The 21,663-nt window shown below is 35.3% G+C and overlaps 3 protein-coding genes across 6 annotated transcripts; 1 reads left to right on the top strand and 2 right to left on the bottom strand.

The window, feature by feature from the left end:
- Positions 1-611: 611 nt before the first annotated feature.
- On the bottom strand, positions 612-11,765 carry LOC142532207 (alpha-glucan water dikinase, chloroplastic-like). Of its 4 annotated transcripts, XM_075638496.1 has the most exons (35): positions 11,612-11,764; positions 11,391-11,484; positions 10,832-11,113; positions 10,457-10,501; positions 10,205-10,314; positions 10,017-10,095; positions 9,807-9,898; positions 9,565-9,718; positions 8,809-9,033; positions 8,293-8,631; positions 8,110-8,217; positions 7,890-7,988; positions 7,650-7,790; positions 7,450-7,538; positions 6,880-7,014; positions 6,516-6,678; positions 6,309-6,398; positions 6,011-6,196; positions 5,628-5,690; positions 5,489-5,551; positions 5,338-5,397; positions 5,070-5,222; positions 4,868-4,951; positions 4,602-4,778; positions 4,409-4,515; positions 3,986-4,199; positions 3,788-3,891; positions 3,478-3,610; positions 3,219-3,344; positions 2,494-2,604; positions 2,083-2,181; positions 1,796-1,969; positions 1,433-1,525; positions 1,065-1,180; positions 612-965 (listed from the first exon to the last, which is right to left on the bottom strand). In XM_075638496.1, exons 3-35 carry the CDS (start codon positions 11,099-11,101, stop codon positions 761-763), a joined length of 4,407 nt encoding a protein of 1,468 aa, XP_075494611.1. In that variant the 5' UTR covers positions 11,102-11,113; positions 11,391-11,484; positions 11,612-11,764; the 3' UTR covers positions 612-760. The 4 variants fall into 4 exon arrangements, with proteins under 4 accessions (XP_075494611.1, XP_075494612.1, XP_075494613.1 ...); XM_075638497.1 differs by lacking the exon at positions 11,391-11,484 and having other exon boundaries at positions 11,612-11,724; XM_075638498.1 differs by lacking the exons at positions 9,807-9,898; positions 10,017-10,095.
- Positions 11,766-16,332: 4,567 nt separating this feature from the next.
- Positions 16,333-16,848, bottom strand: LOC142532424 (uncharacterized). Its single transcript, XM_075638728.1, has one exon. It carries the CDS (start codon positions 16,846-16,848, stop codon positions 16,333-16,335), a length of 516 nt encoding a protein of 171 aa, XP_075494843.1.
- Positions 16,849-18,842: 1,994 nt separating this feature from the next.
- LOC142533160 (high affinity nitrate transporter 2.5-like) lies at positions 18,843-20,786 on the top strand. The gene is made up of 2 exons (XM_075639825.1): positions 18,843-20,249; positions 20,326-20,786. The coding sequence occupies exons 1-2, from the start codon at positions 19,105-19,107 to the stop codon at positions 20,672-20,674; spliced, it is 1,494 nt and encodes a 497-aa protein (XP_075495940.1). The 5' UTR covers positions 18,843-19,104; the 3' UTR covers positions 20,675-20,786.
- The last annotated feature ends 877 nt before the right edge of the window (positions 20,787-21,663 follow it).

The following is a 21,663-nucleotide window of genomic DNA, read 5'->3' as shown; positions in this document are numbered from 1 at the left end:
CACCACTATGCGCGCCTAATAAAATTTAATCGTATCTTCAATGCTTCATAACGATCTTACAATTTAATAATTTTGTCCAATTTAGTTTGGACGTTTCTCTGTTCTTTAATTCCAAGCAGCACATGTGGTTAAAAAATTAATCTTTTCGTAAGGGGCAACTCCTTCAATTTCAAATTTTCTTTTTAAAACGATTTTTAGCATGATATCAACGCCAAAAGTTACAAGTTCAAAGCATATTATGTGCAAAGTCACTTATATCTCATCGAGTTGGTATTCTGTATCATTTGTTGTCTGATACCAACTAAAATTTTAATATTTTACTAGGATATCATCCCACGTATACATTTCTTGTCTCCAATATTTGCATGTTGGAATGTGTTAAAAGTAAGAATATAATCGTTAACCAGCCATTTCTCATATCAGTTCAAACTTTTTGAAAAAACAACCAGCACCAATTTTTTTCAGTCATCAACACTTTTTTCCTACACAAATATATAAACTACAAATTTGAACACGCTTCAATGAGTACTTCATCAAGAAAAATATTAGTTATCCTCAATGCCTGTGTGTAATGCTGTAAGTAATTGAGAGTTATTTTGGGATTCTAAAGCTTATGCCAAATGCAATGTTCTTTATTACTGGTACATGATGACTGAGTTCAATAAAACTAAGCTATGTTTAGAGTGTATATAATTCAAGTCCTGCAGTATATCGATCCACGGACAAATTCTTCATGTATATGATGTTTGACCATGCATGATCACATCTGAGGTCTCGTTTGGACAACATAGATCTTACCATCCTTAACGACACCTTCAACATCTTGTGCCGATCCATAAATATCCTCAATAGCACTTCCTGCTTGGGCTATGGTGCTGAGGATTGAGCACCGGAAATTATTGTCGACAATCAATGGGTCAGATGAGTAATCAAGCACTACTTCCTCCTCTTCATCCATTGGCACACTGTAAGAAACGATAAAAAAAGAACATGTATAAAGGTGAATCACAATTTTTTTTAAAAAACATAAGCTCATCAATTCTATAAATTCTGTCAAGTGCTACCTATCATAGAGCCCAGCACCAGCATAACCTTCTAGATCTTCACCATTTGAATCTGACCTGAATATCATAGACCGCTTTATATAAAGGCCAACAGGTTTGCTGGGGTATCCCAAAACCTGAAAAGGTTCAAAGGATGTACATGTACAGAGTTAGGCTCCATATACTGAACACAAATCACACTCATCTTCTTTTCATGATGCGGCTTGCCTGTAATTTCTCGAGTACTAAAACAACAATTTCACTGATTCCATTTTTAAAATATGGATGACCTAATAAAAAAGGCGGATCGCAATTTCACTATCCAGATAGTTCATAATCCAAAAGGGATAACATTCAGAAGTGGTTCGAGTCCGAGATAATTGATTTACCTGAGGAGAATTGAGATCATTTTTCTTGCAAACAAAGCTCAAAGCACGGCCTGGATACGCTCCCACCAGTGTCTCTCCAAGCCCCTTAACCACCTATTAGATGAGATGTATAATTTATTCAGGACATGCATATATAAAAGCATCGAGAGACACTGCTCGTCCAAGGTTACAAGCCTTTGGTAAGATTCATCAGGAGTTCAAGTTGTAGCCATAGAATATTTAACAAGGCATGTCTTTCTCTGTAGAATCTGTATATAAGTGGTACAAAGATATGTCCAAGTCACTTAGTAAATCAACATTTCCCTCTTATTTGCCATATAATTGACACCAAAGATTAAAGTGAGAGGACATAATCTGGGGTACCTCACAATATATTTCTGATGAATCCCCAGAAGAAGGATTAGTAGTGTGGATAACGAATGCGTAATCAGCATTTATTATTTCTTGGACAAGGATCGCCATGCAAAGATAGTCATGATCAAGTTTCACTTTTCTTGTGCTGAAGTATGCCCTATCGTTCCATTTAGAAGCCCATACCTAAAAACACAGAAAATGATGAAGTATAAGGCCATACTAAAATAATCAGCAGAATTTAGATGAAACCAGAAGAAATTCCACCGTAAAAAGAGTAAGGTATTGTAAATGCTCACCTTCTTTATGGCCATCCATGCTTGTTCCCATCTTTGTGAACCTTCATCACCGGGCCAAGGCATGTCCGACTGTTGCATCACATCTTTAAGCTCTTTGACCTGGAACAAGATTATGCAAGTAAAATTCACCTGACATTTGGATGTGGAATCATTTTTTTCAACGAAAACGGGGTCAATTCTTGATAACTTGGTCATCTTCTCCAAAAAATAATCATATACATTCAATCACCAAAACTTAGGTTCAGAATCTAGCCTTTGCGATCAAATTCATAATTAGAAGCAATTGATTTGAAAGGAAAGGAAACGCTCTCAAACTAAAACTGGAATAGATGTGCCTGCAGGTATCTCTTTCTGACAAATATTCGAAGTTTGTTTATCATCAAACCAAGTGGTGGTCCAAGAAGAACATACCAACTGAGGTGGAGCTGAAAGTTCAAGAACCTTGTCTCTAATTTCACCGAGAGCACTGAAATCCCCTCCATCTAATTTTGTTTTCAGAACTTGCAACTTAGTAGCCACTATCTGCAAAACAAGACAACTTCACAATTCTGCGAGATTGATTCATTTTATTACTGAGTTGACACATATTTCAGCAATGTGCAAACAAGTACATCCAAAGAAACCACCTTATACAAGAAAATTGATCACACAGAGAACAAACTTCATGTCAGTTAAACTTGGAGGTGATCCAGTGTGAGCCAAGGCACATGGCATTGTTTATATAACTGACAAAGTAACATTTTTCTCCAATTTATTGCAATGTCTAATATGTAAAGCATCTAGAACAGGAAGAATGACAACTACTTAACAAGAAACAGAAGAAAGTAACAATTTATTAACAAGTAGATGACAACCAAGGACATTCCTTCAACCTCAGTTTGCTCCAAACCGCGATAATATCTTTTTCGTAAAAATCTAAAATTCTCATTCTTAAAGTTAGAGGCTCTTACAGAAATGATAGAACTTTCCTAGGTAAAATAAAAATTCTATTCTAGCAGTAAGATAAAGGAATGAGAAGAAAATGCTTGGAATTTAAAATATATGTGTCATTCCAAATAAACCATGCAAAATTTTTACTTTGTTTAGCGAAAACAAACAAAAGGATAGGGTAGTAAACATGAGATGCACGAAATGACCTCGTTCAAATCATCTGAAAGGACTGTTTCAAAGACACCAAATGGCAAGGCAACAGAAGTTGGAACATTGATCCAACTCGGCACTTTCACTTTAAGATGAGCAATATTGCGTGATTTAGCTCCAACCTGTACAGATACAATCATGCAATGCTTAACACAAGACAACTGAACCTTCAATAACATTTGTTGTTCATATTTCATTCTGCTACACATTAAGCATAAGAATGAAATAATATTTTCAACAGTACTATGGGCTGACCATATCACTGGTAAATTCCTCGGAACGTATTGCATATCTTCCAGCAAATTGCTTTCTAACCAAAGCCACAGGTGGTGCAGAAGAAACAATTTTGGAGTCAACTGAATTTTCTAGATCATCCTCTTGCATCTCGCTGCAGTTATGTAAAAGGGAAACATTCATCTCCGCATAAATGGTAAAGTTTGTCAGCTTTATAGTTTAGATTTGACCAAGAGTACAAAATCTGAATAAAGAACAAACGAAACAAATATAATTTTTATCTGGAATATAAAAGCAAGTCAGCGGCTAATTAATTTCCACCACAAAATACCTGTATACTACATCTGCAGATGTAGGTTTTAAGAGTAATAACTTTCCTTCATTTGCCTGGATATCAGCCAATATATTGGAATCAAAGCATGTGGCGAAACAAACCTACACAAGGAGAGAACTCAAGTGGCATGTCACCGGGATACTTTTGATTGTCAGCAATCACACTTTTGAAACCCAAAAGCTAACAAAATACTACCTTACTGTTCCGTGCTCGAACAGAAACATGGGATAGAACATCAGGCATATCTGGGGTCAGTACTGCCACAGCACCATCAGGAATTTCTTCTTCCCCTCTAACAGATTTGGCCACCAAAATTGTTGGTTTTGAGAAAGATTTGTTCTGGACGGACAGCAACTCATCAACCACAACAACATATCCAATAGCTTCAATGGGGCTAATGACCTGCCAGCTGTTTCAGAACATAAAACTCATATCATCAGGAAAATCCTAATGTAAGGATTCATGTTCGCTAAAAAAATGCCTGAACTGAGCAAATAAAATCGGATTCTGGTAATAAAATTTGTGAGGTTTTCATCTGAAAATAATGTGGTTTAGATTGATGCATCAAACAAAGATATAATCTATTTAGACTGAAAAAATAGAACATAACATATCAACCTTCCTAGATGGGCGGTTTGTCGGAGAATCGGATCGAGTCTATTAAGAAGTGAGGACAATGAAGCAGCTGACCCACCCCGAATAATTTCTTCAGTAAAAATTTCGACCTACATGAAGCAATTAGAGATATTTACTCTATAAGCCACGGCAGATAGTGAAAAAAGGACCCTGTTTAATATCTATGATTACATACTACTCCCTGATCCACGCCAAGCAGTGCACCCAGATACTGGGCAGATGGTTGCAGTAGTTGATGTAATGACTCGGCCTTGCCTGCAAGTGCAAGTCTTGTTCTGTCAAGGACTGATTTGGCAAACATTGCCCAGTGATCATCGCCGGACTTCAACATGGTCAAAGCCAGATTCCATCCCTTGCAAAAAGAAAATGAATAATGAAATATTGGAGGTTAAAACAGAAAAGCAGCAGTGATGGATATGTTTTGTTCAAACTCAACCTCACCTTCAAGCAGTAAATAAGGTCCTCATTATTGTCCACTGAAAGCGCAAGGTTTTCAATGACAAGAGAGATGAAGTACATGATTTTCTGTGTATGAATATAATCCAAAATGAAGGAACACGAGCATGAAAAATCATTTAAAGATTGAAATATTTAACAAATATAAAGTTACATAGATAAATGTAATCAATTTGGCAAAACACACCTCAGAACTTGCATTGCTCAGTTCTTCATATCCACGTTCTACAGCTGTCCTAACTGTAGAATCAAGGGCAATATCCAGGAATATAAGATCCCTAAGCCGTTCGTTGGATTGGGAAAGCATCGGTCTAAGCTCCTCCCGAGCCTCTAGCAATCCCTGAATGTAGGAATATTCCCCATACCCAGGAGAACAAAAAATATAACGGTGCTTTGATCACTGAATTAGGGGTTTGGGGAAAGGAAAGTCGAAACTACCAACAAAATTGATGTACCTCAAGAAGGGCTTCAACATTTTTCTCTTCGATATTTACCAGAATAAATTGAAGAAGTTCCTATATCAATAACAACAATACAGAAAGCTTTTATTTATTATTGAATAAGCCATGATTGAATCATGATTCAAATGTTTTAGTTTAATATCACCTGAAATCCGGATGGCAGACCGGGTACTGGATTTATCTTCACTCCAACCATGAATCCTTGTCCCTGATATGAGTTAGTAACACATGTACATTAAAAGTAAAGAAAATTAGTAACAATTAAGTCACGTTAAATGCATTACCTCAGTTCTGTATCCCATACAATTTGCTATAGCAACCTCTAGATCTGCCCCTGAATGAACTGCCTGCACTCGAGTACACGTTAGATTGAAATTTGGAGAAAGGCCCAATAACGAAGGGAAGAATGCTTCACAGAAACAATCTTCTTCAGGCCAAGATTAGAAAAACAGAAAAAGACTCCCTAAATTGTGAACTTTTCTCGGACATTACTTCTCACAAAATTTAAAGTAACAGTTTCGAGCAGCTAGAGTATATACCATATTTATGTACTCTGCTAAATGCATCAAGTTTTAGAAATTTAGCTGCATACAACCATGCAGATTAGAATCAATCACCATGTTCCAGCAACTTAATATATCGTTTCAACCATTGATCATACTCTGACCTTCAGAGTTCTCAAGTAATTTTGAAGATCACGCAACAGTCCATCCTTCTGATCTCTTCTAAAATTTGGTTCACTGTGGATTGCACGGTCATAACCAAGAAGGCGCTCTTTTGTTATGCCATTATCATTTAAGGTCTTCCAGTAAATACTAATGTCAAAGTCACTCTCAATATAGTCAATCAATGCCTGTGATACACAAATATCATGAGTACGATACAAATGAAATCACATATATGGTATAAAATCTACCAAAGAGATTGTTATATGTGACGAGAAACTAGATTGACTTTCTAGATACCTGACAAATTACAACATCATCTGGACTGGTGTTATTGTGTAACTTTTGATGCCATTCCTCCATCATCCCACCCTTGCAGTCATTGTTTCTCTGCGGTTCAATTTTAAAGCATGAAACATCATCAAATCCAAAAGTTACGAATTTGAAAAAAATCAAAAAATAACGAAGAAAAATGATGGAGCAAAACAGAACACTTCTGAAGATGACCTGAATGACTAAAATTTCATCCCTTATACGTTGCCCAACATCACCTTCACCTCCACGACCAACAGTGGACATAATCATACGTGTAATTTCACGATAGTGTGGATGATTTCCGTATACTTTCTGTAGGAAATCCGTAAGCCTGTCCTGAGCTTTGCTTATCTCACTGCCCACCAAAAGATTCATGAGAACGAACAAATTTTATATACTACACAAAAAAATTCTTTTTCATAACGTAAAAAAACCGTAAACTATTAGAACAGATGTGAGAGGAAATTCTTGAAGCATACAATTAGCTCTATCCAAATTTCCAGACGTCCAAAATACATCTATAAAATCAAGCAAAGAGAACGCGTAGAAATCTTACCGTGGTTTTACATTGTAATTTTTGTTCCATACGAGTTGTCTAGTAGCCATGAATCTCATCCACACAAGAATCGCAGCAAGACCGAGTTCACCAGCATTTGTCGCTTCTTCCATCAAGTCTGCAGCAATATTGAATCTGCAGGAAATTTTGTTGCATGCCCTCTTAATATAACACAACAATCATCAGCTTCTAAGAAATTAAAATGTGTTACTATCTAACAGCATTTCAGATGGATTAGGGGATAAACAGAAAACATGTAGGTTACAAAGAATTTTCCCTCAAGTTAAAAAGTCAATTTCCAGTATTCAGAAGGGGATGCACGAGTCTAAATCAGAACTATGCTAAGAAGCGAATCAGAAGATTGAAAAAAAACTAAAATAACAATAATCTGAGGAAGGAAATTGGAAACAGAAGGCAAGTGCATCACCAGTCGAAGCTGAATGAGTTTGTGGTGCAAGAAAAACTGTTTTTCTTTGGAAATAGTTACGTCCCTATAGATTTAAAAATCGAGAAGCAAATAATTAGAGGAAATAAGGGGCGCGGGCGCCTCTGTCAGTAGATATTGCTCACCGATGCATAAAGGACTTCTGTGCTTCACTCTCTAATTCTGCTATTTTACCTAACAGAGCTTTTGATGTCCCTCTGCCATCCCCGGCATCCTTTCATGAGCAGAATATTTAGAATAGGTTGGCAATACCGCAAATCTAAAGCAACATATGAGACTACATGATAGTGCGTGAAGACAGAATCACAAGAATTCAAATAACAACCTTTTGAACCTTCCGAGATTCAGCTCTAAAGTCGATGTAAAAGTCTGACCCACTGTTATTTATCCATTTCCCATCAGAAAAAAGAACAAATGGCATTCCCACAAACTTTTCATCATCAATTGTGATTTCTAATGATTGCACCTGTGAGTCAAACAGACAATGAAATGAATCTCACATAGCTCATTGATTTGAAATCAATCTTAAAAGCTACTCATTCTGACAAACTTTTCTTTGACAAACCTTGTAAGATTGATTATCAACAGAATTGGTTGAAAATTTTGTTTCAGCAGCCTTAGTCAAAGAAACTGAATCAGCCGGCAGTACACTTAAAGGAGGAGCCTGAATAATTTCCAACTGTCTTTATCAGTTCTTGGCAACAAGTCACCACTATAGCTCAACAGGGTCACTTTCTAAATTAACATGAAAGATTCAAAATCTACGAAAAATATTTTATACATACTGCCCATTGTCCAGGTCTTTCAGATAAAGCCCAATGAAGAACAACAGATTTCGGAAGATCCGTTGCTAGATAAACTTTCGTCTTGCCAGAGGGCTTTGCTACAAGAACCTTTTGAAAAAGAAAATATCAAAACACTTTGATACAATTCTTAACTCGAAAAATGCTATTATGTTGCTTATTCACCTGAAGTTCCTTATCAGCAATCTTATAAATTTTTTTGCACAAAACAGGGTCAGCGATGTGATTCTCCTTTTCCTTCACAAACTGTTGAACTTCAGAGAGCACTTGTGTTTCTGAGTACACATTTAGTTCTTTTGGCTCAGAGGAAAACTTAGTTAAAAGCTGCATCACATCCCTATTCTTGCGTTGAATTCGTTCCACCATGAAAAATTTCTTTTTTGCCAGTTGCTTCGCAACCTGAGTTTTTATCTCTCCTTTGACTATCTTCTTTTGTATGTCCTCAAGGGAAGATCCCTTGTCTAGCTCAACCTGCAACTCTTTTCTTGCTTCTTCAAATTCTTTCTGTTAAATATACAAAACTAGATTAAACGAAAGACTTGAAACAAGCAATGAGAACAATCCATGTGCAACCCAACTGTATTTAGCAGAACAAGAAATATATTGGACGCAAATAAACTATTTGTCATTCAGTATCATTATTATCAAATTTATAAAGCATCTGAGAGATTTGAAATTTACTAGTTGCTGTTCTGGAGAATAGTTTGGCTTGCCTGCTTTCTCCCATCTTACATACGCTTGTATTTGAACAAGATCATCTAGAATATCGCTCTTTGTTCCTGAAACAAGTTTCTCCTTGCTCTCTCTTATATCATTTTTGCTCGTTAACTTTGTTCGAAGGTCCTGAATTGAAGAACCCCTGGCTATTTCTTCAAACAGCTCCAATCGAGCAGCCTCATATTCCTCCTGTTTTTGTGGATTTTATCAAATGCATAATCAACAGTAGAAGCAATATCCTACAGCAAACTAAATATTCCAGACAATTAATAAATTAGCACAATTGTTGCCACAAACAATAAAAATCTATTGAAGTTCACAGAATTTTAAAAATTCTAGTGAGCACATTTCCATGTATCTGAAGCTACAAACTACAAGGACAGAAAATTCATTTGTTTTTGGAAAGTTGGATCATTAGGATCGCCCCAGCAAAATATTTTATGGTCCGTGATGATGATATCAAACATATTTACCAGTTTCACATTGTACAATTTCACGCTCAATTTCTCAAATTTACACACTGAAAGTCACAGACCAAAAAAATCCACGAAGTATGTGTTTTACGTTTCACAAGAAAAAGAACGAACTAAACTTTAAGCAATGAAAAATAGGAGCTTGAATTCAAATTTCTCCAGAAATCTCAAAAATTAAAAGGGGCGTCAGAACAGAAAAGCATCACGCTTGTTCTTGACAAAAACTGAAGGGTAAGCACTGGCATACCTTCTCTTGTTCTGGGGTATAAATTTGTTTTCCATTCCTTTCCCACCTCAAATATGCCTGAATTTGCACAAGATCCTCGGGGACTGAAACACTTTTTGTCCTTGATTCTCTAGCCGGTAATTGAACACGAATATTTCCGCCATTGTTCTTGTACCTAAAAACATGATTGGTGCAAAGGGATGGTATTAACTTAATGGTTCAATGCATGGACTCGAAATTTCTTGGACATAGAGTTGTTTTACCATTTATTTTGAGATTCATCAAAAATAATAAACTCCAGAGCTTGTATTGAAGGATCATCTATCTCTAGTTTCAGGACTGCACTTGATCCGAACTAAGAAAAAATCACCATATCAAATCATTTTATCTAAAAGATTAGTCATAAAACGATTCTTACTGTGGTCTAAGAACACATTTAATTAGTTTCACTTAAGCAGCAATCTGAAACATACTTTCACAAAAGGACTCCTAAGGGCTTGGTTTTGATACACCATAGTTCCAACTGGACGGCGTTGAGGCAATATCCAATTTCTGGGTAAAACAAAAAAAAAATGAAAATTTGCAGGTGGTACTAGTTTGCAAATCTAGTGATGCTCAAAGATATTGGTTGATTAAGATTTCTTAGTCCAGTTATACATACTTGTTTTGGGGTTTTACAGCTCCCCAATGTAGAAGAAGGCTGTCTCCACCACTTGTTACTTGAATATTGACCACTGCCACTGATCCTGATGTTGGGCTACTTACTTCAACCTGTTTTTTTATTCAATATTATACATTTAAAAACAGACATGATATGATCTATCATCGCAGGAGTATTCTAAGAACATGGGTCGATGGATGAATGATGATTAATCCGTAATCGACATTCTCAGGATAAATCTTACTGTGATACCTTTAGTTCAACATTTCCATCCAGGTTGAATTTCTCTACAAGCAGCTGGAAACAAAACAAGTAAAATCAAATGAATGTCCAATTAATCATATTCGCCGCATTCACCATTGAAACCCACCAGTCATTTTAACATGGTTTTTTGGCTGATACTTTGACAATTATTCTCAGCCTTACAATTTGAATCTTTTCTTCCAATGGTGACAAAACAACAGACCATAAAATCTGATAAATTGTGATCATGAGGATCATTGTCTAATATTAGAGAGCATTAGACAAAGGCTCTCTCACACCATGTTTTGTGAATCTATTTGATTTAGACTTAGCTTGATATTACTATCATCTAAAAAAGGCAAACATATATTTTGGAACTCTCACCTCAGAAGATGGATCAGTGGCCAAAACAGCCTGAGACGACCTCGTAACAGCACGCCGCTTTCCCATCCGTGAAATAATTTTTTTCACAGTTAATATTTGGCCATGGAGTTCAGTTGATAAAGGCAATTGGTGTGTTTGTGAAATTGCTCGAGGCTGGAAAAAAGAACTTCTCCAACTTGAAATCGAAGAATTGGTTCTCCTCTTATGCTCGAATCTGGTAGGAGAGAAGTAATACTGAAGCAGCAAGTTATTCCCTACAGCACCGCTCATATTCTTTCAATCCTACAAGATTAATATGAAAATTCACCACCTCTAAGTCATTATGTTCAACACCATTACACCAACTACATTAGATCATATTCAGAGATGTAACGTCTTTACTCCCATCGAGTCGCATATTTCTATACGCGTACACCAAGAAATTCTCTATTGTACAGTATCATGCACCACAGTCGCTCCGTCAAAAATAGCAGCACATACAGCCACAGGCATGAAGATATGAAATCGCAAACACAATACCAGAGCTTAGCTCATGCTCTGCAAAAAAACTTGATCTTACCGATTGCAGTACGAAGTATTTTCCACTCCTTGAAGCCCACAATAAAAAATTCACGTCTTCGAGCAAATATTTATCGAATTCATCTTCAAGAATTCTAAAAAACAGTAAACACGCAGTTAAATGTATAACTTGATGTCTTGAACCAATCCAAAACGATCGAATCGATTCTGCAATCCCCCAAAAAAATAAGAAAGAAGGAAAATGAGTTACAAATTATGAACCTGAAACTGGAATCAACGAGGATTCAGTGGCAGAAATCAATAATGATAATATAAAAAAATACACTCTCTCTCACAGAGAGTAAAAATAAGCGACCGAAGGAAGCTAGAAATTGGAAAATCAAATAGGCAAAGGAAAGCGAATGCGTTGTTATATCATCGTGAATAGGCACACGTGGCGGATTCTGAGCGGGACGCGATGGAGCTTGGTTACAAGATACGACCCGTGAGATCGTCGCACAAATTTTTGTCAATATGTTTTTATAATAGTTATTTTTTTATGTTATGAGTAGATAAAATAAAAAAAATATATTTTATAAAATAGGTTTAAAGATATTTTTTATTAAAATGAAAAGATATTATTTTGTAAATTGAGAAAAAGGTACTTATCCAAAGTTGATTACCATATAATATAAGCTCCGGAATTTTTTTGAGAGACTTCACGTCTAAATTATAGAAAACTTGAAAAAACTATAACTTTAATTTCAAAACAATATAAGCAAAACAAACATAAACAATATAATATTCGCAAGTCAAGTCAACTAAATTATACATACTACATTAGACTCAATCAGCCATTTTTTCAGAAGAACAGACCTATCAATTATATTCTCAAAATCAATATCACGACCAATTTTTCTTTCAATATACAAAATTATAACGCTGTTAAGATATACTTGTTCCGTTTTGGTCGGAGGTTGTGGCTTGAGAAACACAGTAGCCCCACAGATGGGAAACACTTCAATTCTTATTCTCAAAGCCGCCGAGATTAATGCTAATTGCTTGGGGTCTATTCTCCTGCGGAGAATTTGGAAAATATGGTCTAAAACTTTTTGTTCTCGCCTACTGATTTTGAGCAAAAAAAAATTTTCTTGGGATTAATTTGCTATATTAAAATTATGAGGTTGCGGTTGCTTATGATACGTCATACGTCCCTGACTATTATGTCTCTCCTTGTATATAAAAGCATCGATCAAAATTTTTTCTTGGCTTTTTTTCCGCCAAGTTTTCGAAATTTTATTTTGATGTACTGACTTTTATTTTTTTTTTTATTTACATGAGTTATCAATTTATACATCATTAGAGTTTGATTTCAATCAGAAGTCAGATTATATTGATCATTTAATAGGAAAAAAAGTTATAAAATTAATTTAGATAGGAACTCGAAAAAGTGCACTATAATCGGAATGAATTCATGCAAACGTCAGATTGCATTATATTAATTCATTAAATGCTATTGTATTGGCGACAAACTCCATAGGGTTCAAAAGAATATGGAAAATATTTTGCAATACTTCCATAGTTGAATAATTACGCAAACATAGTAACTAAACTAAACCACCAAAATATTTTGAATCAAAATGAGACAATCTTAATTAATCAGATAAACCGACATTCATGGTTTATTCTCAGCAACTGATCAACTTCAGTTGACGAAACTCCGAATTCATCGAGCTGAGGTTTGCACTCGGAGAACAAACTGCCAGAAAGGTAAACTTTCAAGGAAGATTGGGGACCATCCTTGACTAATCCCATACAAGATTTCACGTTGTAAATGATGTTTTCTTATATCTGTCCATGGATTAATTACTTCGACTGTAGCTGCAAATCCAAGGACAGATTCGATCCAATGCCGCCGACTATGGCCTTGACTAGCGTGTCTTTGAGCACATTTGTCATGGCTTCCTCCCAGGTTTTGGCATCTTCGGCCATGGATGTGCAGAGTGTTAGAGATTTTTCTCAAAATCATGTTTTCACGTATATATAAACATGATATAATATGCGGAAGCTTAAATCGAGTGTTACCTCCGGCCATTGAGAATTTTTGATTTCTTTATTTTTCTTCTCGGTTGAAGTCTTCTAAGCACTCCACCCTCTCGATAGATGGTGTATATTTCTTTATGAGGTGTGTGTACTTAGGGACCTCAATCGCTCTATTTATAGGCGTTTTCTCATACCATCGATGAGTGTATCGGGAGACGAGATTCAGAAGAAGAAACGTGTACGCATCTCATTTTTTCTAAAGTTGAGATTACGTACGTAAGTTTCGTCAAAATATGTAGGCAATGGCCATCGCCAATTCCTACACGATACTTCTTTTAGCATGTGTCATATTTTCTTAAACAGAGCGCTTTGTCATTGGCGGTGTCGCAGAAAGGGTTGATGGGGGCGGAGGAGAGGGCGAGGGAGTTGACTATATGGTTAGGGTCATCGAGAAAGAATTGATGTTCTCGTAAAAGCCATGTTCTTATAAGAATTTAATTAATTAAACTGGAGTTAGAATAATGGGGTGGCTCCGCCTGTCTTGGACAATAATAGAGATGGGTATTTAGTTAAAACAAACTGAATTTTCTAAAATCGAATTAACCGAACTTTTTTTGACAAACTAAACATATCGAACTTTACTACAAAAGCCGAACAAATCAAACCGAAAAAAATCAATTATTTCACTCGGTGACCGAATTAACAGAACTTTTAGAATGATTTTTAAAAAATCAAGTTTTAATTAAAAAATGTAATATAAATTTTGAATTAATAAAATTAAATTTTATTTATTAAAATGACATATTTTTAACTTTAATTCTATTGTCAAATAAAATTTTATTAGAAATATTTGTAATATTTACATCATAATAAACCTTATTAGAAAATTTAATAATATTTAAAAAAATTATAAAATTTGTTATGGTAGGTTAACCGAAGTTAAATTTTCAAAACTGAATCTGAACCGAACCAAATGAACCGATATTTTAAAAACTAAAATTGTACTTCCGAATAAGTCAAACCAATTTCTCAAATTAATTCAATTCAGTCAGTTATTTTGGTTGAAACTGATATTTTGCGGCTGTAACCGATGTATTCCCCTTATGGACTTTTGTTTAAAATAACTTGATAGCTTTCTTTCTTCATTCCTTAAGTTACCTAACCAAAAAAATCCAATCATCCCCAAAATTGCAAACAAAGAATTATTTCCAAATCTCATAATTATTCAATTTTCGGTTATTCTAACTAGAGAAATCACAATATAGCCCAATAATAATTTCAACATCAATAATTCTCAAACATTTCAGCCAATTGATTATTTCTCCGAAAATTCGCAACAATAGATTTTTATGGTAAAAATCCAAACTCGAAAAACTATATTCTCATAAGTCAATATTATCACAACTAAATATTCGACTTAATTTTAAAATGGTCGAATTTTACCTCAAAGTCACATAATTACGATAATAAAACAACCAAGAGACGAGAATGGAGCGTGATTTGTGGGGATTGATCTTTTTTAAATTTTTTTTAACATGAGACTGAAAAAAATTAAAACTTCTAAATTTTTTTTTAATAAAAATAGATGGGGCTTGAGCCCACCATAACCATAGGGTGGCTCTGGTCCTGGCTCGAATTTTTTTTCTTGCTAAATATTATTTCCTTCTTATTTTCTTGGTCTTTTTAGGTTGTTTACCACTTTTTCCGTTATTTGCAATCCATTCATTTAGGTAAATTTGTTAGATATCTCACACCGACTGAATTAAGTCCTTGTGAGTTGTATATGGATTTGGACAATCATCATCCCTTGAGCTAATTTTTAGGTCCAAGTATCAATCTAAAATGTTATCAAAGCTCGGTCCATTGTTATGTGTTGGACTATGAGTCATCCGATAATGTAAATTTCACGATTGAGTTGTTCATTCATCGGCATGAGTGAGTGTGTTAGATATCTCACATCTTCTGGATTAAACATTGCATATGGGTATATTTTAATCATGTAATGTATAGTTGATGTAAAATTCACGATGGATTTGTCTCACCCCATTAAAATAATTGTTAGATATCTTCTTTAATTACATATGTGTATCATTTAATCACGTAAAGTATAGTTGATGGAAATATTACAATTTTAGTCATTTATGTAAGTCTTTTTGCAATTTTTGTTATTACGTTGTCAATTTCAGTTTCAGTCACTTATCTATGTTTATTGACAATTTTATTCATTTTTTCAATGGTGCTCTGATATAGCATTGAAGTGTTCATTTTCATGTACACAATTTCACGGGAAAATGACTAAAATCACAAAACAAAAACCAAAATTATCAAAAAAAAAATTTAAACATGACGGACCACAATCACGGAGAGGTGAAGATAGAGAACGAAGAAAACAATTTTCCTTATTTTGTATAACTTGTATTATAAACCTCGAAAGCGTACGTTATATTATAATGTATTTGTATGTACGCGTGTGTATCACACTATCATCTGTAGACTTTAGATATATAATATAATTTTTAGTCTCAACCTATTGTGAAAAACATGTGAATAAATATTAAAATTCTTGCACGTTGGCGTTACACATATATAATGATTTATGATATATTGAATATATCATCAAATCTCGTGATTAAAATTTTTAATTTTAGAACCTTATTTGGTTGGATGTGAATTTTAATCACGAGGTGGTTCTAAAATTAAAAATTCGATAAGTAAACGTGAATGATGTTAATTAAGAAAATAAATTAAAACAAATTAACACTTACAAATGATACGATCAAATATGACATAACTCAATTGAACAAACCCTAAAAAGACATGAAAAAACGGAGAAAAGAATGGCTTTCAATTCTCTTCAGACATACAAATAAACCCTAACGTCCATGCAAACACACGAACGTACTTAAGTATGTATATATATATATATATATTATATAGCATATCTTTTGGTTGAAACTTGATCATATTTGCTGAACAACAGCCAAACAATTATCAACCTCTCTAGCCAAGTACCCCGCGATTTTGTTTAGTGGGAAGTCGACCCCGAACTCGTTTAGCGCATCCTCGCAGTCACTGTTATAAGCCGCGCTCAAGTGTACTAAAAGGGTGCCCTTGTCATTCTGATCGAGAGCTTTTATGCTTTCTTCGAGATCCGAAACAATGGTGTCGAAATCTTCGACACAAGTGTCCATGATCGAGTTTCGGCTAACCGGCAGCAGGTTTGATACGGCCGGCTTCAAGAGAGGAGCCATGGACTGGAGACGTTTAGCCGCGGTGAGAGTCGCCTTCATGGCATTAGCTGAAGCATCGTGCCAGTTTTTCGCGCCGTTCACCATTTTTGTGCAGAGTTGCGGGTGGCTGGATGTGCGGCAGAAGGCGTTTACCTCAAAGAGTCTCCGAGCCTCAGCGGAAGGAGTCTGGGTGGCACAGAGGAGAAGGGATGCTGCAGCTAGGAAGAGATGCTTCAACTGAGCCATTTGAATTGTTTTTGTTTTCGACTCTTGGTCGATCTTTACGTCTCTCTTTTCTTCTCTTTGTGTGTGTAAAGGGAAAAAAAGAGTAAAGAATGAATTTCTGACAAATTTTTGGATTATATATTGAGGAGGAGTTTAAGAATGAGTGACTTTTCTTATTTCACGCAAATTTTTGGGGTGTGACGCTAGATAAAAGAAGGGCTTCCCCTTGGTTGAGAGAAATTAGAGATGTACATAATTTCGTGCTTTTATTTTAGTTCTTTAATAAATCCTTGGTTTGGAATTTGGATTGAAAAAAACTCGTGATCATCAATTTTAAATTTAAAAAAATAACCAAGCCATTTCCTTTCTTTTTTTTTTGCCATTTTAGCGTGATAACTTTAAATTTAATTTAATGGGATATAAAATTTAAAATGGAAAAATTAAAATTTTGATTTTAAAATTTAATATTTTAAGTATAAGAAATAATTAAATTCTAAAAAATTAAGAAAAAGGTGAACTGGTCTGATCGGTTCTTTATATAACTGAAGGAAATATATGTTATATATGTTAAGTATATCGTTGTCATTTTACTAAAAATTAAGATTGTAAACTATATTTCTCCAAACATTGAAACTTTAGTTTGTCCTATAGACTTTTATTTTCAAAAACTATCCTACTTTACTTCTTTATAGTTTCTAAAAGAATCATTTCAAAATAAGTAGAAGCTATTTCAAACACTCTTTAAATCCAGTCCCAGATTAATGGCCCGAGTGTTTCAAATAATCGCTACTTTGAGGCAAATAAAAAATTTGGTCGCGAAATAGAGACAGATTTATGACAATTGGTCTCCAAAATGTATCATATATTTTTTAAAATAAGAGAAAAATCTTGTTTAATTCATCAGTAGTAGCTGATTCAGTCACAATGCGGAAAGAGTTATTTCCAATTTTTTTAGCGAACGTCAAATTCAATTATTAGCACATCTATGTACTATCTTAATCAGCCAGGAAGGAAACCCTTAATTAAGGAATATAGTACGCAAATTTTTATATTCTCGGAGTTTTTATTATAATTAATGGACTCTTCCTCCAGTTGCAGACGAAACGTATAGATGTTGGAAATTGAAACTTTTTTTATAAGAAAATAAGAAACTTAGGTTTTTAATTATCTCCCTTGTATACTGTGAATAATATTAAAAATACAACTAATATATCATTACAATAATATTTATAATCATTATATCGTAAACTTTTACTATTTTTGGTGTTATACGAATTGATATACAAATATGATGTACATATAGTATTAGTTATTTAATATAGGAGACGAAAAGTCCAAGAATATACATTGTAACCAAGTTTGTTTTTAGTAATATAGTCGAAAAATTATAATTATATAAATGTTCACATCTAATATTTTTAAAATTGGAAACATTATGCACCACCAAGCATATTCCCATTAATGTCACATCTAATATATTTTTTTTGGAAACATTTGCTAATAAATTGCCATTTAACTAATCTACAAAAAGAAAAAGAAAATAAAATGTCATAAAGACCTTCCATTTTTCTTTTTACTTTTTTAGTCCGGCAAAATCGGAGGACAAAATTGTCATTTGGTCTATGGAGGAATATTCTGACAGAGAATCGTTAACCAAGTCAAAAGAACTGCACATTCCCTTGGATTCCTCGTCTCCAAAGTCGAAGCATTAAAAAAATGAAGTTCCCTTGAACATCACTGTCCATTAGGCAGCAAGAAACCCGATTTTTGCACTTCCCCGCCGTCGAAAAGTAAATTTATCGGTGAGACTCGGCGATAGTGAAACATTTTTAGCCTTTCGATAATCCTTTAATTTGAAAGTGCTGGGGCGGGCAGATTAATGGTTACTTCTTCAACATTATAAGCATCGGATCCGTACGTACTTTTCTCCAAAGTCAATGGATGGAACAAATGGAGTTCGCTTGAACATCACTGTCGATTAGGCAGTTGTTTCTTAATTTTCACCCACTAGCCATTATTTATCCAACTTGTTGCAGCGCTTTCTCCGCAAGAAACCCGATTAACATGTCAAGATATTCGATATTTCCACTTCCCCGCTGTCGAAAAGTAAAATAGCCAGTGAGACTCGGCGACAGTCCAAGATTTTGAGCCTTTCGAATTCCCTTTAGAGCCAATTGAAGTTACTTCTCCAACATTATAAGAATCCCGTTCTGTAATGCAGACGTACCTGGAAAAGTTTCAATTTCTCAAAGAGAGCTTTCTTGTTTATCCTCGAACATGGAGATCTCTAACAGTGAATACGAGTCCAATCAGAGGAAATTTGCACTTCCAGTGGATTCTGAGCACAAAGCCACAGAATTCAGGCTATTTTCAGTGGCAGCGCCTCACATGAGAGCCTTCCATCTTTCTTGGGTGTCTTTCTTTGCCTGTTTCGTCTCCACCTTCGCTGCTCCACCCCTGTTGCCGATCATACGTGACAACCTTAATCTCACGGCCACGGATATCGGAAACGCAGGGATTGCTGCTGTCACAGGAGCGGTTTTTGCCCGAATCGCCATGGGAACAGCATGCGACTTATTCGGGCCACGCCTCGCCTCTTCCGCGCTAACTCTCATCACTGCACCGGCAGTTTACTTTACTTCACTAGCCAGTTCTCCAGTTTCCTTCCTACTGGTTCGCTTCTTCACCGGTTTCTCTCTCGCGACTTTCGTTTCGACTCAGTTTTGGATGAGCTCTTTGTTCTCAGCAAAGGTGGTCGGTACGGCCAACGGGGTGTCCGCTGGCTGGGGAAATCTTGGCGGTGGCGCAACACAGCTTATAATGCCTTTAGTATACAATCTCATACGCAGTGTCGGCTCAACCGATTTTACGGCTTGGAGGATCGCATTCTTCATCCCTGCCCTGTTTCAAACTCTATCAGCTTTCGGTATCTTCTTTCTGGGCCAAGATTTACCGGATGGAAACTACTCTGAGCTTCACAAGTCAGGAGACAAGCATAAAGACGACTTCTCGAAAGTTTTCTATCATGCCGTTACGAATTACAGAGGATGGATCCTGGCACTTACTTACGGATACTGTTTCGGGGTTGAACTTACGATAGACAACATCATTGCACAGTATTTTTATGATAGATTCGATGTGAATCTTCACACAGCTGGAATTATAGCTGCGAGTTTCGGATTAGCAAATCTTTTCTCCAGGCCAGGAGGAGGGATGCTGTCGGATCTCATGGCGAAGAAGTTTGGAATGCGAGGAAGGCTATGGATTCTGTTGGTTGTGCAGACACTGGGAGGAATATTCTGTATTCTTTTGGGGAAAGCGGGATCTTTATCCTTATCGGTTACTATGATGCTCATATTTTCAGTGTTTGTTCAAGCTGCTTGTGGGCTTACGTTCGGGGTTGCTCCCTTTGTTTCAAGAAGGTATGTTTTCAGATATATATATATATATATACACACGTTTAGTATTCCTTACGCATCCTTACTCATTACTTACCAGGTCTCTAGGCATCATATCTGGGATGACTGGTGCTGGGGGAAACGTGGGAGCGGTTCTTACTCAAGTTATATTCTTTCGAGGATCCCGATACTCTCCCGAGACAGGATTAGTACTCATGGGGGTGATGATTATATGCTGCACTTCAGTGATCATGTTGATATACTTCCCTCAATGGGGTGGAATGTTCTGCGGGCCGTCTTCTAAAGGCGTATCTGAAGAAGATTATTACATGTCTGAATGGACTTCAGCAGAAAAAGAAAAGGGATTTCACAAGGCAAGCTTGAAATTCTCAGAAAACAGCAGAAGTGAGAGGGGTAAAAGAGTGGACTCGGCACCTATCGCCTGCTGATACAACTCCAGATACTTTTGTCTGAACCCGCTGCTTTTAGTGTCTCTGCTTGGACAGAAAGAAGTTGAACTCTTGCATGGTTTTGTTAAATTTAATATTCTGTTCATACCAATATATTTGACAACGTGTCAAAATTATGATTTCTCTTACCTTTTCTTTTCTTTTCTCTTTTTTTTAATCATCCTTCGATTGTATTGTAGTTATGTTCTCCCGTTTTACTCTTTCAATGTAAATCAGTTATGTATCATAATGTTCAGTTTGTAAACATTTGAAAGTCTTTTCAATCACATAAACTTGTCTCTAAATTAGAGAAAATGGCAATATTTGTCTTATAACTTGGCTTTTTAAGATTTTGGTTCTTTGACTAGCCATGTTTAAGTTTTAATCATATAATTTTTTATTTTAAATTTTTAAATAGTGTTGGCATGACATTATTGGTCTCATATTAGTACCAGATCTCGAGAAAAAAAATACTAAAATTTTAAAATAAGCTAAAATATAAAACAAAATCTAAAATGTGATCGTGATCAAAATCACAATTAGGCCAAATTACACGAGTAATTTTATAGTTTTACTTCCTTTTCCCAATTTCTAAATTTGCTTCTTTGTTTTTCAGTTTATGATCTAAGATTAGCAACTTTGTTGATTACCGATCAACCGAAGACACAACTTTAAAAGAGTTGTCATTGAGTTAGTAATACGACAAATAGTAGGTCTCTTGTGAGACGATCTTATGAATATTTATCTGTGAGACGGGTCAATCCTACCGATATTCACGATAAAAAATAATACTCTTAGCATAAAAAATAATAATTCTCATGAATGACCCAAATAAAAAATCCGTCTCACAAAATATGACCCGTGAGACCGTCTCACACAAGTTTTTGCCTATGACAAATTCAGATTTATTTTAACGTATAAATGTCAAATAATGAAATATAAGTAGAAATGATCCAAAGTGGATCAACGTGAATTCTTTGTTAAAATAT

This window comes from Primulina tabacum, chromosome 18 (genome assembly GCF_025594145.1).
Source record: "Primulina tabacum isolate GXHZ01 chromosome 18, ASM2559414v2, whole genome shotgun sequence".
NCBI classification, from domain to species: domain Eukaryota; kingdom Viridiplantae; phylum Streptophyta; class Magnoliopsida; order Lamiales; family Gesneriaceae; genus Primulina; species Primulina tabacum.
This window is presented reverse-complemented; position numbering and strand designations above follow the sequence as displayed.